This window comes from Dasypus novemcinctus, chromosome 18 (genome assembly GCF_030445035.2).
Source record: "Dasypus novemcinctus isolate mDasNov1 chromosome 18, mDasNov1.1.hap2, whole genome shotgun sequence".
Classification (NCBI taxonomy): Eukaryota; Metazoa; Chordata; class Mammalia; order Cingulata; family Dasypodidae; genus Dasypus; species Dasypus novemcinctus.
In genome coordinates, this window is record NC_080690.1 from 65,990,320 (window position 1) to 66,003,815 (window position 13,496).

Sequence of the window (13,496 nt, forward strand, 5' to 3'; positions counted from 1 at the left end):
CCAATCAGTTGAATCCCTTAAAAGGGGAAGTAATTCCTAGATTGAGAGAGAATTTCCCAGCTCCTCTTTGGACAGCCACCCTCTCCCAGAGCTCCTCAAGCACCTTCACTGGACTTTCCTTGCAGCCCCTGGTTGGGGCCTGCCTGCGGAACCTGGACTTGTGCATCCCCATGACCACGTGTGGGGCTCTTATAGAATCACATACTATGGTGTAATATCTCTTGTTAATTATGTTTCCTTAGAGAACACTGACTAATATAGTAACCAGAATAGAAAGATCTTAACCACATATTCATTCCATCTCAGAAAAGAAAAGTGTGGGGTCAAGGTGGCACCTTGATCTGCAGACTGAAGGTGAAGTTCAGGAGCAGAATCCCCTGGGCCTCTGTGCCCACAGCGCAGCATCAGAGCTAGTGAGAGGCACATTGATCCTGGGCATGCAGCAGCCACCAGCTGAGCATCAAAAATGCCCGCACCTATTTCACTGTGGGGAAAGGTCTCCTACACCAGGCACCGCATTTCCCAGAGACTCGCTGTGGCCAATGCCATGTGGACGGAAAAGACTCAGGGGCTTCCAGGTTAGTGATTTCCACACAGCCTCCTTCCTTTTCCCTGGATGAGCACAGGGCTCGGGGCTCAGGCCCTCAGGAGGTGGGTCCTGGTGCACCGCGTGGAGCAGAGTCTCGTGCCTTCTCCCTGGCCTTGGAATTGCCTTGCATTCACCTCAATGGGTCACTGACCCTGCAGGCAGGGCCAAGTTCAAGTTTCATCAAGCACCTGCGCACCTCCTGCCAGGTGGTGTCAAATCAGATCCCAAACAACAGATGCGCTGAGGTCAGCTTCCAAACCAAGGGCATGTGCGGGTGCCTGGGCCCAACCGGGGGAGGGCAGCAGGGGAAACAGGCAGGGCCTCTTGGGGGAAGGGACTCGGGCGGGGCGGCAGGTCGCCTGTGATTGGCCGGGGCCAAGGCGCCCTGGTCCTCGGGGGTGGACACTCAGGCCCCAGGCACTGCCTGGCCTGGACGCTGGGGCGGTGACTGGGCTGCGATGGAGCCGGGGTGGGACGCTCTGCGCGCGCTGGGAGCTGTGACCGCCGCGTGGCTGCTGCTGCGCGTGGCGTGGGGTGTGGGCCGCGCCGTCTACGTCTACCTGCTGCCCCAGGTGCGCCGCGGCGACCCATGGCTCCGGTCGCAGGGAGCCTGGGCAGGTGAGAGGGCTCTGCACCAGTCGGGTCGGGGGACCCCAGGAAGCAAGAGGTGAAGGATGGGGCGGTCAGTGAGGGCAGAGGAGGCAGGGGGTCCCTGAGGCGGTCCAGGAGAGCAGGTGACAGAGACCCAGGGGGAGGATGATGAGTAGACAGAGGGGAGGGGGTGAAGCCAGAAAAGAGGGAGGCGGTCCCCAGGAGCCACGATCCCAGGAAAGGTGCAGGAGGCAACGTGAGGGGAGAGGAGGGGTCGGCGGGGGAAGGATCTGGAACCGGCTGAAGAAGGCCTGGGGCCAAGTCCTGTGCAGGCTGCTGACGCACCTCCTACCAGCTCCTTCTCTTCTTGCCCCCAGTGGTGACAGGAGCCACTGACGGCATTGGCAAGGCTTACGCACACGAGGTGAGCAGGGGCATGAGGTGTGGTGAATGGGGTGTGGGCAGGAGTTTCTCCGAGCTGCTTGCCTGTAGCTCCTCAACTGAGCCTTGTGTGATCTAGTCTGTAGCACCCCCTCCTCCAGGAAGCCTTCCATCTGCCTACCCCGAACCTTGAGTCAAGTGTTCACAGTGCCCCTCTACTGTTTCTATCCTTTCATATCAACACCCTGATTCATGCATTCAAATCATTTTTATTGACCACCCTCTACATGTCAGGCACCGTTCCAGGCACTGGAGATGCAGCCATGAACAAAATAAGTTTAAGGAAATGAAAGTACCTGGCCTCATGAGGTTATGTTCCAAGGGGAGACAGCTAGACAGGTGTAAAGAGATACCTAAATAAAATCGCTGACATGCTGAGGATACCTTCTGTGGCACCCACTGGACTTTGAGCCCCATAAGGGGAGGGCTGTGGCTGTGCTGATCCCAAGGATGAGCCTGGGGACTGTTTGCTAGTGACAGGGTGACCTGAAGCCCCACAGCATCAGTGTCTCATGCAGGGGGCAGTGGAGAAGCTTGGGCAAAACGTGCCTCCAAAGCTGATGGACACTAGGTCCACATGGCACGTTTCCTTCAGGTTTGCGGCTTGGGAGAGGCAGGCAGGCCCTAAATACTGACCGTCAGCCAGTAAGTGTCCCCTATTCCCCAGATATTTGCTCACTCTTCTCTTTGAAGGGGAAAGGCATTGGAGGCAGAAGGGGTGGCTTGTGCAAGGGCCCTGAGGCAGGGAAATCCAAGGTGTGTTTGAGTGGCTCGATGAACTATCTGCGGTGCTTGGATTTTCTTAGAGGGGTGTGGGCAGGAGACTGAGCAGGCATCAGGCCACACAGGGACTAGGGGGCTGGGTGAGGCCTGTGGCATCTTGGAGAGCCAAGGCAGTTTCTAAGCAGGAGAGAAGCAGGGCAGGTTTGTGCTATAAAAACACCCTTCTGACTACAGAGTAGAGAATGAACAGGAGGGCAGGAGACTAGGAACTGGCACTAACAGGACCTGGGGTGGGGACACAGGAGGAGGAGAGGTTCTGGAAAGGGTCAGTCATGGCCACCCAGTGTTCCCAGCACCAGCCAGCAAAACCAGGGTGTGCTCAGTAAAGATATTTTGGAAGAATGTCTGAGGGAAGGAAGGAGGCTGAACGATGGGCTCTACATCACTGAGAAGAGGAGCTGGAGGCCATCCTGGGCCCCCACGGCCCTGCTCTGGCCGTGCTCCCCCTCCAGCTCCTGTACATCCCACACTGCCCCAGTGCACCTGACCCCACGCTGCCCTCTCAATGCCAGCAGGGCCTTGGCACGGGCTCCTCCCTCTCCCCGTGTGCTTCTCCGGAACTTGCTGCACGAGGGCAGGCCTCTGGGTCCTCTTTGTGCTGTCTGAATCCAGGACAATGTGCAGCACACAGTCAGGGCACAGTAAATGTTGTTTAAATTGTTGAGTACAAGAATGAGGGAAGGAATCCCTGCAGCTTGCCCGGAGAGGCCTGAACATCGTGCTTATCAGTAGAAACCTGAGCAAGTTGGAGCAAGAAGCTAAGGAGATAGGTGAGCTCCAGGGCAGTGGCTGGGGCAGCGGGGGGGACTGGCAGGGGAGGGAGCGAGGGCTGGGGGGTCTCAGGCCCAGGGCAGTGTCTGGGACTCGGAGAGGCTGGGGGTGGAGAAGGGTGGAGGCAGTGCCTGGACTGGGGTCCTGGGCAGATGTCCACAGCAGGGCAGGGTTGTGGCAGGTGGGACTGGCCTCCAGCGAGGGCCTGGCCCTGTCCCCACCTCCCAGAGCAGCGTCACGGAAGGACGACGCGAGTCCTCCAGGCCGATTTCACCGGGGGCTTGGAGATCTACGAGGCCATTGAGGCAGAGCTGCAGGAACTGGACATTGGAGTGCTGGGTACGGCCCCAGCCCAGCTCAGCTGTCCCCACACCCTCTGCTGGTTGCCCTCTCTGTCCCTCCTGGCTCCCTGCGACTGTTGACCTGACAGGAACCATCTGTCCGCTGTTACTTAGTGAACAACGTGGGTATGCGGTACTTTTGCAATAGGATTATGAAACTGCTGGATGCTGAGGACCCAGCGAAGGTAAGAGGGTGAACCAGGAGGCGCCATTAAGCGCCGGCTGGTGGGACGTCCTCAGCCTCTGTACTGCCCTCTGGTGGACAGCCAGCATAATGCACTGACTTTGAGGGAAATCAGCCGTCTTCCTCTAGAAATGGTTTTAAAAGCTACAAATCAGTGATGTCTACAATGTGAACTTGGTCCTTTCGATGAGGCACTTTTCCCAGTGCCCAACACATACAACTGTGCGAGTTGGGTCTGATTCTGCCCTTTTCTATTCGTGGTGCTCACGCCATGGATCGACCCGCCTGGTCAAGCCAGGGGCTGCTGCTGGGGTGTGTGGATTTATAGATTTCTATTTAGATCATTCTTGAAATCACAGCCGCTTTTCTTGAATCACTCTACACACATGTTCACTCTTCCAATGGTACGTACATGGCAGTTCACAACTCCTTTTCATTTGCTGTTATCTTTTTTCAGATGCCATGATATTTCCTTTAGTTTTTGTGGACATCAAATTTAGGGCTTTTTTTCTTTAATCAGGGCTTGGTAAAAAAAATGGTATATCCCGTTTCATTCCATTTTCTAGTGCCTCCAGCAGGATTTTTCACAACGTCACTCTTGCAACTTTGGGCTGGGTACATCTTTGTGGGGGCTGGTCCTGTGCTTTGTAGGATGCTGAGCCGCATCCCTGGGCTCTGCCCACTAGAAACCTGTAGCACCCCCCTCTACAGTTGTGACAACCATGGCCATTGCCAGCTGTCCCTGGGGCAAAAGTCACCCCCACTGAGAATGACTGCACCTTCAATTTTTAAAAGTGTGACCTCATCACTTTAAATGATATGTCTGTAGCGCTCATCTTTAGTTTTCAGTCTTAGCCAGTCTCTAGTGACTATTTCTCTTTCACATAAAACTCTGCCTCCCCTCCTCACTCGAGCACACACTCTCCAGAACTGCCATCCCCAGCAGGATATTTTAGAGATGTGAACAAAGTCACATTACTGGAAATATGAAAACACTGCTCACAGCTGTGCCATGTGGTGGACGGTGATGACTTCCCTTTTATTGAAGAATGCTTTACTCTCCCTGAACTTAGTAATTGCCTTGAGTTTTCATCTACTTTGGTTTCTTTGTCCTTTGTGCTACTTCAACTTCCAAATGTAAGCTGAAAATATATATTTTTTAAAACCACTCAGCCACATTAGTATTGGAGAGGATGAAGAGAGAGAGGAATACACATTCACTTTGGTGGGAATGTAGAATGGTGCAGCCACTGTGGAGGACTGTCGGGCAGTTCCTAAGGAAGTTGAAGGGTTTTTTTGTTTGTTTTTTAAAGAGATACTGGGGATTCATCCATGACCTTGTACATGCAAAGCAGGTGCTTAAAAACTGAGATACACCCATTCCCCTAGAACATTTTTTTGGAAGTTTAATATAGACTTGCCCTGTGACCCGACATTACCCCTGCTAGGTATATACCCAGAGGAACTGAGAGCAGTGACAAACAGATCACCACAACAGTGTTCGTAGTGGCATTGTTCACAATCAGCAAAAGTTGGAAAAAACCCACTTGTCCATCAACTGATGAATGGGTAAACAAATTGTGGTGTATACACACAATGGAATAGTATGCAGCTGTGAGAAGAAATGAAGGCATGAAGCATACGACATGGATGAACCTGGAGGGCATTAGCTTGAGTGAAGCAAGCCAGACACAAAAGGACAAATATGGAATGATTGCGCTATTATGAATTAAATATATATTGTAAACTCATGAAGTTAATAAGTAGAACATGGGTCACCAGAAAATGGAATGAGGTTAGAAAATGGAAGCTGGGTTAATCTGTGTAGAATTGGTAAAAGGATTTTTTTAATTAATCTTTGTAAATGAATAGAAATGGTGAGAACACATCATAGTGTTTGTACCTAGCAGTGCAAGTCTGAGGGTATGACAGTTGTTGAAAGGGAAAGTTTAAGGTCATGTATATTATGGCAAAATACAAGAAGGTACATTATGGACAGTATGTGTGGTAATATATTAATAATCTTGCACGAAGTTATTTTTTTAAAAAGGAAATGTGCTAAGTGAAAGAAACGAATAAAAATGTACTACATATTATTTGACTCATCTATGCAAATTATAAATACAAATAAATTAGAAACAGAAGAGCAGCCAGTGTGACAGGGGAAGCATAGTGAGCTTGAGAGCAGACTATTAAGAGGTAGAACTTTTTTCTGTTTATTTATTTACTTAGTTATTTGTTATTATTATTATTAATGGACTATTATCCACAATGATAAGACATGAAGTGCTGGGACGTGCCTCTGTGTGGATGAACCTTGAAACATTATGCTAAGGGCCATAAGCCAGATGCAGAAAGACAAATATTGTCTGATTTCCCACATATGAAATGATGCGAATAAGCAAATTCATAGAGACAGAAAGTAGAAGAGAGGTTCCCAAGGGTTGGAGGGAGGAGAGAGTGGGGAGTTATTGCTTCATGGGTTCAGAGTTTTGGTTTCCGATGATAAAAATGTTCCACAGGTGGATAGTGGTGACGGCTCATAACATTGGGAATGAACTTGATGGCACAGAATTGCAACCTCAAGTGTGGTTGAAAAGATGATTTTCATGTTATGGATGTCTTAACCCAATAGAAAGTAATCTAAGTAATAAAAGTCGGTGGGAGCTGTGGCAGGACAGGGGCAGGGCTGCCCTGACGGCTCCCCTCCCCGCAGGCGCTGGCGGATATCGTGAACTGCAACGTGCTGTCCGTGGCGCAGGTGAGCTGGGCTGGGAGGGGCTGGGCTGGGGGCGGCGTGGTGCGACCACTCCGGTGGTTCGGGACCCCCAGCACTGCGCCTGGCACGAGGGGTGCCTGGGGTTGTTCCTTAAGGGAAAGCAGGGGTGGGAGGGACGCGGAGGAGGAGGGCGAGGGCGTCGAGGGAGCAGGTGAGAGGATGGAAAGGAGAGCCGCGGCCTCACCAGCTTCTCTCCAGATGACCCGCATCGTCCTGCCCCAGATGGTCGCCAGGTAGGAACCAGCCTCTTTGTCTTCTGTGTGGAAACTCCACCCGACCTCCTCTCCCACCCCACCCCCTCCACCCCAGGCCTTGTCCATTCTCCAGCTGCCCCACCCACGTGCCCACCTCTTCCTGTTGGAAGCTTCCCTGTCCCTCCAGCATCTCAGGTTTGGGGGGGAGTCACAGGGTCCTCTCCTGCCCCCACCTGCTTCCTCCTGCAGGGGCAGAGGCGTCATCATCAACCTCTCCTCAGAGACTGAAAACGGCCCCTGGCCCTTCCTCGCAGCCTACGCTGCCACCAAGGTATGGAGACCCCAGTCCAGGCCAGGGCTCTGCTGCCGAGCCTGGGCCCCTCCCCTGGCGCGTGCCCGGGCATTGCAGGTCCTGGTGGGCAAGTCCTGCGGAGGGGGCGCCGGGTGCCCCTGAGTCTCGGGCCAGCAAACACCTGGGAGCTGGAAGGAGCCAGGGAAGCAAGAGGCTGGCCCCGCCACGGCCCAGTGGGTGCCTGGGGACCACGGGGCGTCCAGCAGACCGAGGCCTTTGGGGCCGAAGGCGGAGGAGGCCGTGAGGCCGGCTGGAGCCACGGAGTGTTCTAGGCCCAGGGCAGAGCTGCAGGAGCGTTGCTGGCCCAGGGGCTGGAGGAGGGGTGGGTGCAGGGCCCCACAGGGGCGGGACGCTGCGCAGGGAGGGTCCTCGGTGCCGGCCCCCTCCCCATCCTTCCTCCACAGGCCTTCGTGGGAAGCTTCTCGAGGGCGGTGGGAGCCGAGTACCTCTCCCAGGGCATCACGGTGCAGGTGCCTGACAGCGGGGGTGGGGCCCTTAGGGCTGTGGCTGGGGTGGGGGGAGTCCAAGGGGCTCCAAGAGGGGGTGGGGAGCTTAGAGACCTGGAGGCACCGGTGGGCGGGGCCTGGACTGGGGACGCCGATGGGGCGGGGCTCGAGAGGACAAAGGCCCCTCGGGGTTAGGGCCTGAAGCCTCCGCAGCTCATTCCTGCTGGGGGTGGGGTCTGGGATTCTGGGCGCGGGGCGGGACTTCGGGGAGGGCCTAGGGGCGCAGGGGGTACAGCGCTTTACCCGCCTCCTTCCCGCAGACTGTGAGCCCCTTAGTAGTCTCCACCAACATGACCAATCGCATGAAGATCGGGCTGCTGGTGAAGGACCCCCGAGACTTCGCTCGGGAGGCCCTGGACACCCTGGGCCTCTCCTCGCACACCTCTGGGTGCCTGAGCCACGCCGTGCAGGTGCCTCCGGGGGCAAAGGCAGAGGCTGATGGGGCGTTCCGTGGTGAAGGCCACTGGGCCCCAGAAGAGTAGACGCCCCGAGGAGGGGAGGGCCCTGCCCTGGGCTGGGGACGGGGGTGGAGAGGGTGGAAGGCAAGGATGTGACTGATCCCTGTCTCGCTCTTTCCCAGCATTTCCTGCTGAGTTTCTTGCTGCTCAGGTTGTTTCTACTCACTCAATGGGCAGTGAAGGTTACATCTATGGTTTTATCACTTTCTGGACCAAAGAGAAGAAAAGAGGATTGAGGAACGTGTGGTAGGCGTGGCTGCCTGTCTGTCCCCGCCTCTCCCTCGATTGTTGGGCTGGAGTAGAAGCACCGTGGACCCTGAACCCCCATTCAGTAGAAGGGTGGCACCTCAAACCTCTGGTGGAAAATGGAGCCCAGCCCCCGCCCCATGGCTCCCTCTTCTCTTTGCTCATTGTTTTTGCTTATTGTCTGTTGTTTTTTTTTTAAGGAGACACTGGGACTGATCGCAGTACCTCCCTTGTGGAAGGCAGGTACTCAACTACCTGAGTCACTTCCGTCCCTCGAGATGGCTTTTTAATATGTGGTGCTGAGAAAACTATAGAGCCACTTGGAGAAAAGCAAAAATTTTTTTAATGTATAAAATTATACTGGTGATGATTGCACAAGTTTGTGAATATAAAAAACACCACTGAATTATACATTTCAAACAAGTGAATTTTATCTATATAATTGGCATATAATTATATATAATTATATGACAATTACATCTCAATAAAGATGAGTGAAGAAAATAAGATGCTCCTGTTTTCATTGGCTGGGCTGCCAAAATGCAATATAAGAGAAAAGCATTGGCTTTTACAATGGGGCTTAATTAGCTTAGCCAGGACAATGTCCATTCGAGGTGAGCCTGGACTCCTCTGGCACATGGTCGGGTCTCCCTTCCCTTTTCAGCTTCTGGCTCCCATGGGTTTCCTGCTCAGCTCCTGGGGCTTTCTCTCTGTGTTCATCCATTTACAAGGAACTGCACTAGGAGGATGGAGACCCACCCTGGGCCATGCCCAGTAGCCTAATCAGAATGCCCCACCTGGTCCAGGCTCTTACCACAGCAATGGACCAGCTTGAAGAGCATGATTTCCTGGATACACAGTCTCAAAGCACCACAGCAACATTCTGAGTGGTCTGACTGTGTGCCTCCCTATCCAGAAGTGGGGAAAGACATGGGACTCTGCAGCAGTACCTTCCAGAACCATCAGAAAGACCTCCGTCATCGAGTCTTTGCTATTGGCCACCATTCCCATTGCAGAACAGGGAAGAGAAAGCACCGCACGCCAGCAGCCAAGCAACCTGAGAAAGTGGCAGCTGCCTGGCCAGAGACTTCCAGTAGCTGAGTTCCCAGTTCTGGGGCCCTCACCAGTCATAGATGGAGAAGGTCTTCTGTTGTATCAAACACACCCTCACTGACCGTGCGCTGTTCCGAGCTGACTTCACGAATACACTCAAGGATTGGGCCTTGGAGAAGGTTACAGTGCAGATGGAGCCCACAGAAGCCCCAAGAGGCACCCTGCTCTGTGGCTGCCATGACCCTGCACTTCCACCAGCCTGGTCCCTGCTCCATGCAGGTGGAGCAGCCCAAGGAGACCCCACAGCTGTGGCCTGTGTATCGTGCTGCAAGGTGGAGTGCATGGTCAAGGACTGCAACCTCGCTAGTGGGGAGAATGAGGACTACACATGTGGGAAGATCTGGAAGTTCCTTCAGCTGATGACATCAAAGGAGGCCCTGGGGCTGGACTTCAGAGCAGCCTGGATGAGGCATGGGGTGAGGTGGAGAAGGAGGAAACTTTCAGCTGGACTACCACCCAGATGCCTGAAGAGGCTGGAGGTAGTACTGTGAGGCTCGTGGAAGAGCACCTAGTGGGAGGTTGGGCAGCGAGCCCGCTAAGAGTACCACACCTTGCCCTGGCTGGGATAGCATGACATCCTGCAGTGCCCCCTGCTGCTACTGGACTCAGCAACAGTGCAGGTGACAGCCAGACACTTGGAGCAGCTGCCAGGGATGTCACCTTGTCATCTGTGGGCCAAGGATGCTAAAAGACCAGCCTGGACAGGCTCTCCTGCTACCCCTGTCCCCCAACACTTCCCAGGAGCCATGCCTTGCTCCTGAACTGAGTGGAGACCCTCTTGTCAGCCTCTGAATTAAAAAAACAATTAGGAGTCAGGGAAGTTTCCTTTTTTAAGATCCCTCTGGCTCAGAACACGACAGTGTCTTTTTTCTATCAATAGGGAAGATCTTAGCTTCCTGCCAAACTTACTGCCCTATCTGTTCAGGAAGGGACATCAGAAATGGATAAAATTTTCTCACCTCCAGAAGAAAAGAAGGAAAAAAACAGGATGGGGTTGGGGCAAGATGGTGGTTGAGTGAGTGCACTGGATAATCTCTCCTGCAAAGAAGTGGCTGGGCAGCATTAGAAATTCTTCAGGACCAGGCTGTTTCAGGATTTTGCAGGGCAGAAGGTGTCTGGACATTGCTTTGGTGGGAAGGTAACAGAAAAAATTCATGTAAAAGATAAAATTGAGGCTCTCTTACATGGGGTTATGGGCTGCACACGGGATGCTCCCTCCTGGGGTGGGCGGAACTGCGGCACCAGCACCGCGATGGTGATTCCTGGAGGCTTTCCAGTACTGGGGAATTCATAAGCCCTGAGTGGGCTATTCAGGGGCTGGCAGGGCAGGAGGCCTTCACAAACCGATTTGGTGAGACAGACGGGAGTTTTTTGCGAAGTGGGGAATTTTTTATTTCTGACACGAATAATAGCACTTCCAGCTAGAGCCCTTCCCTCAAGGCCAACTGCCGATCTGCAGCGGCCTTAAATTGCTTGCAATTAGGAGATGTCACCAGGAGGCTGTTTCAGGGACTTGCAGGGTGGGAGGCGTCTGGAAGCCGATTAGGGGAATCTTTTGCGAGGCATGGGATTTTCGGTTTCAGACACTGATATCGGTGCTTCCAGCTGGAGCCCCGTCCCCTGGGTCTGGCTGCTGATCTGCAGCATCATTAAATTGGCTGCAGTGTACAGGCGCCCTCAGCTGGCTGTTTCGGGGGCTTGCAGGGCGGGAGGTGTCCTGAAGTCGAATTGGTGATACAGCCACAGAAGAGACCCTAGTGAGAGGGTGAATTGCGGGTTTCTGACACACAGGTCAGAGTTTGTGGATGTGACCTCCCCCATAGGGCTGGCACCCAGCTGCGGGGATCCCTGAAGGCTGTGTTGCACTGCGGTGCTCCCAGGCTCCCTGTTAACTGGATTTGAGGTTTCCAGGTCTGTGTCCCCTAAACCCTGGTGGCCCACACCCCATAGACTCACACCTTTTGAGTCTTCAATATCTCAGACTTTCCATCCATGAATCCACCACGCCCTGAGGTCAATCTGAGGTCCTTGAATGTCCTAGCCTCAATGTTTGTGTTTTTTCTTTTCTTTTTTGTTTTGTATTGTTTTTTATTTTTTATTGTCCTGATTGCTAATATTGCATTATCTCCTAGTCTTTTCGCCCACTGTATCCCACAAGGTCTTTTTTTTTTTCTTTCATTTATTTAGAGTTTTTTTGTTGTTGCTGTTGTTGTTGTTCTATATCTTTTTATCTTTTCCTTACTTCTTCCCTGCCGTTTACCCACTTCCCCTTTTTCTTTCTCTCTTTATTCTCTTTTTTTTTCTCTTGTCCCTCATTTTCTTCTTATTTTATTTTATCTTAATTATACAATAGGTGCTGCAGGGAACACCTCACATTTGCTGGCTTTCCTTATCCTCTGTTCCCTCATTTCTGTGTGAATTGATTTTGGCTACCTACACTATTCCCTTTCCCCCACATCTTGATATGCATCATCTACTGTCTCTCCTATATTCCACCTCACTTTCTTTGATCTGCAAATTGTCTAACTCGTAATTTCTAATACCTTTGTTTTGTTTTCTGTCTTTTATCCACTCTTGAAACTATTGCCTTTCTTTTCTCTTTCCCTCTCTCATGAAAACACTAGCTTTTTAATTCATACCATATTCCTCCCATATTCAGTCGACTACCTCATTGTAGGTACTCTACTTACTGCTATAACTCTACACAACTTAAATGAATCTAATATCCATCCTCCCTGATTTCATATTGTTGCTCTGTTAACATTTATTACCAATACTACTTTATACACTTTGCTTTCTTACACAATTGCCTTTCCCTGGCCCTAATACTTTCCTTCAAAGTGAACTCAACCAGCAATAAAAAATTAGAATAAGAGGAACAAAATGACAAAGAGAAGATAGAACACTTACCCAAAAACAACAGCTAATTAATTCCCAAGACTAGACAAAGCTAAGGAACTGATTAAACCTGTCAAGATAAAATGATGACCAGACAGCAACAAAAATCTGCAAACCAAACCAGTAATCAGGAAACATGGCTGAATTCAATGAACAAACAGAAAACCAGGAAGGGGAGCAGAACTTTGCACAAGTAATTAAAGATCTCAGAACATATATCACAGACAAATTTAATGAAGTAAAGGAAAAGGTTAACAACATGAAGACAACACTTGGAGGGGAAATTTAAGACATACGCAAAAAGATAACAGATATGTTGAGAATGAACACCACAGTTCAAGAAATCAAAAATACTCTCGCAGCAAATAGCAGCAGATTAGAACAGGCAGAGCAGAGAATTAGTGATGTGGAAGACAGTACATCGGAAATCAAACAGATAGTAGAATTGTTAGGTAAAAAGATAGAAAAAATCCAGCTAGGACTTAGGGAATTGAATGACAATACAAAACACTCAAACATATGTATTATAGGCATCCCAGATGAAGAGAAGGGAAAGGAGTCAGGAGTGTTGCAGGAAATAATGGCTGAAAACTTCCCAAATCTACTGAAAAAGACAGATGTACATATCCAAGAAGCACAACAAACCCCAAACTTCATAAACCCCAACAGGCCCACCACAAGGCATATACTTCTCAAATTATCCAACGCTCAAGACAAAGAGAAAATTCTAAAAGCAGCAAGAGAAAAGAAAACCATCATATACAAGAGAACCTCCATAAGATTAAGTGCTGATTTCTCATCTGAAACCATGGAGGCAAGAAGGCAGTGGTATGATATAGTGTAGCTACTAAAGGAAAAAAATTTCCAACCAAGAATACTCTATCCATCTTAACTAGCATTCAGAAATGATGGAGAGTTCAAAATATTCACAGATAAACAGAAATTGAAAGATTATACCAACAACAAACCTCCGCTTCAAGAAATTTTAAAGGGAGTTCTGCAGGAAAAAACAGGACTGGCAGAGTTGGAGGAGAGTGTAAGAGCAACAAAAAAGACAAAAGGAGAAGAAAAAACAAAGAAACAAACAAAATATGGCAAACACAAGTCCAATCAAACTATGGCTAACATAAATAATTCCTTGAAATTAATAACACTGGATGTCAATGGATTAAACTCACCTATCAAAAGATTCAGACTGGGACATTGGATGAGGAAACATGACCCATCTCTATGTTGTCTACAAGAGACAC

At 50.9% G+C, this 13,496-nt stretch overlaps 1 protein-coding gene across 3 annotated transcripts; it reads left to right on the forward strand.

Moving 5' to 3' along the window:
* Positions 1-941: 941 nt before the first annotated feature.
* LOC101412423 (very-long-chain 3-oxoacyl-CoA reductase-B-like) lies at positions 942-8,742 on the forward strand. 3 transcript variants are annotated; one of them, XM_004453268.5, is made up of 12 exons: positions 962-1,207; positions 1,558-1,604; positions 3,099-3,174; positions 3,404-3,514; positions 3,631-3,701; positions 6,417-6,461; positions 6,678-6,712; positions 6,923-7,004; positions 7,430-7,495; positions 7,792-7,941; positions 8,112-8,235; positions 8,436-8,742. In XM_004453268.5, the coding sequence occupies exons 1-11, from the start codon at positions 1,048-1,050 to the stop codon at positions 8,223-8,225; spliced, it is 957 nt and encodes a 318-aa protein (XP_004453325.1). In that variant the 5' UTR covers positions 962-1,047; the 3' UTR covers positions 8,226-8,235; positions 8,436-8,742. The 3 variants fall into 3 exon arrangements, with proteins under 3 accessions (XP_071065433.1, XP_071065432.1, XP_004453325.1); XM_071209331.1 differs by having other exon boundaries at positions 948-1,207; positions 6,417-6,712; XM_071209332.1 differs by lacking the exons at positions 3,099-3,174; positions 3,404-3,514; positions 3,631-3,701 and having other exon boundaries at positions 942-1,207; positions 6,417-6,712.
* The last annotated feature ends 4,754 nt before the right edge of the window (positions 8,743-13,496 follow it).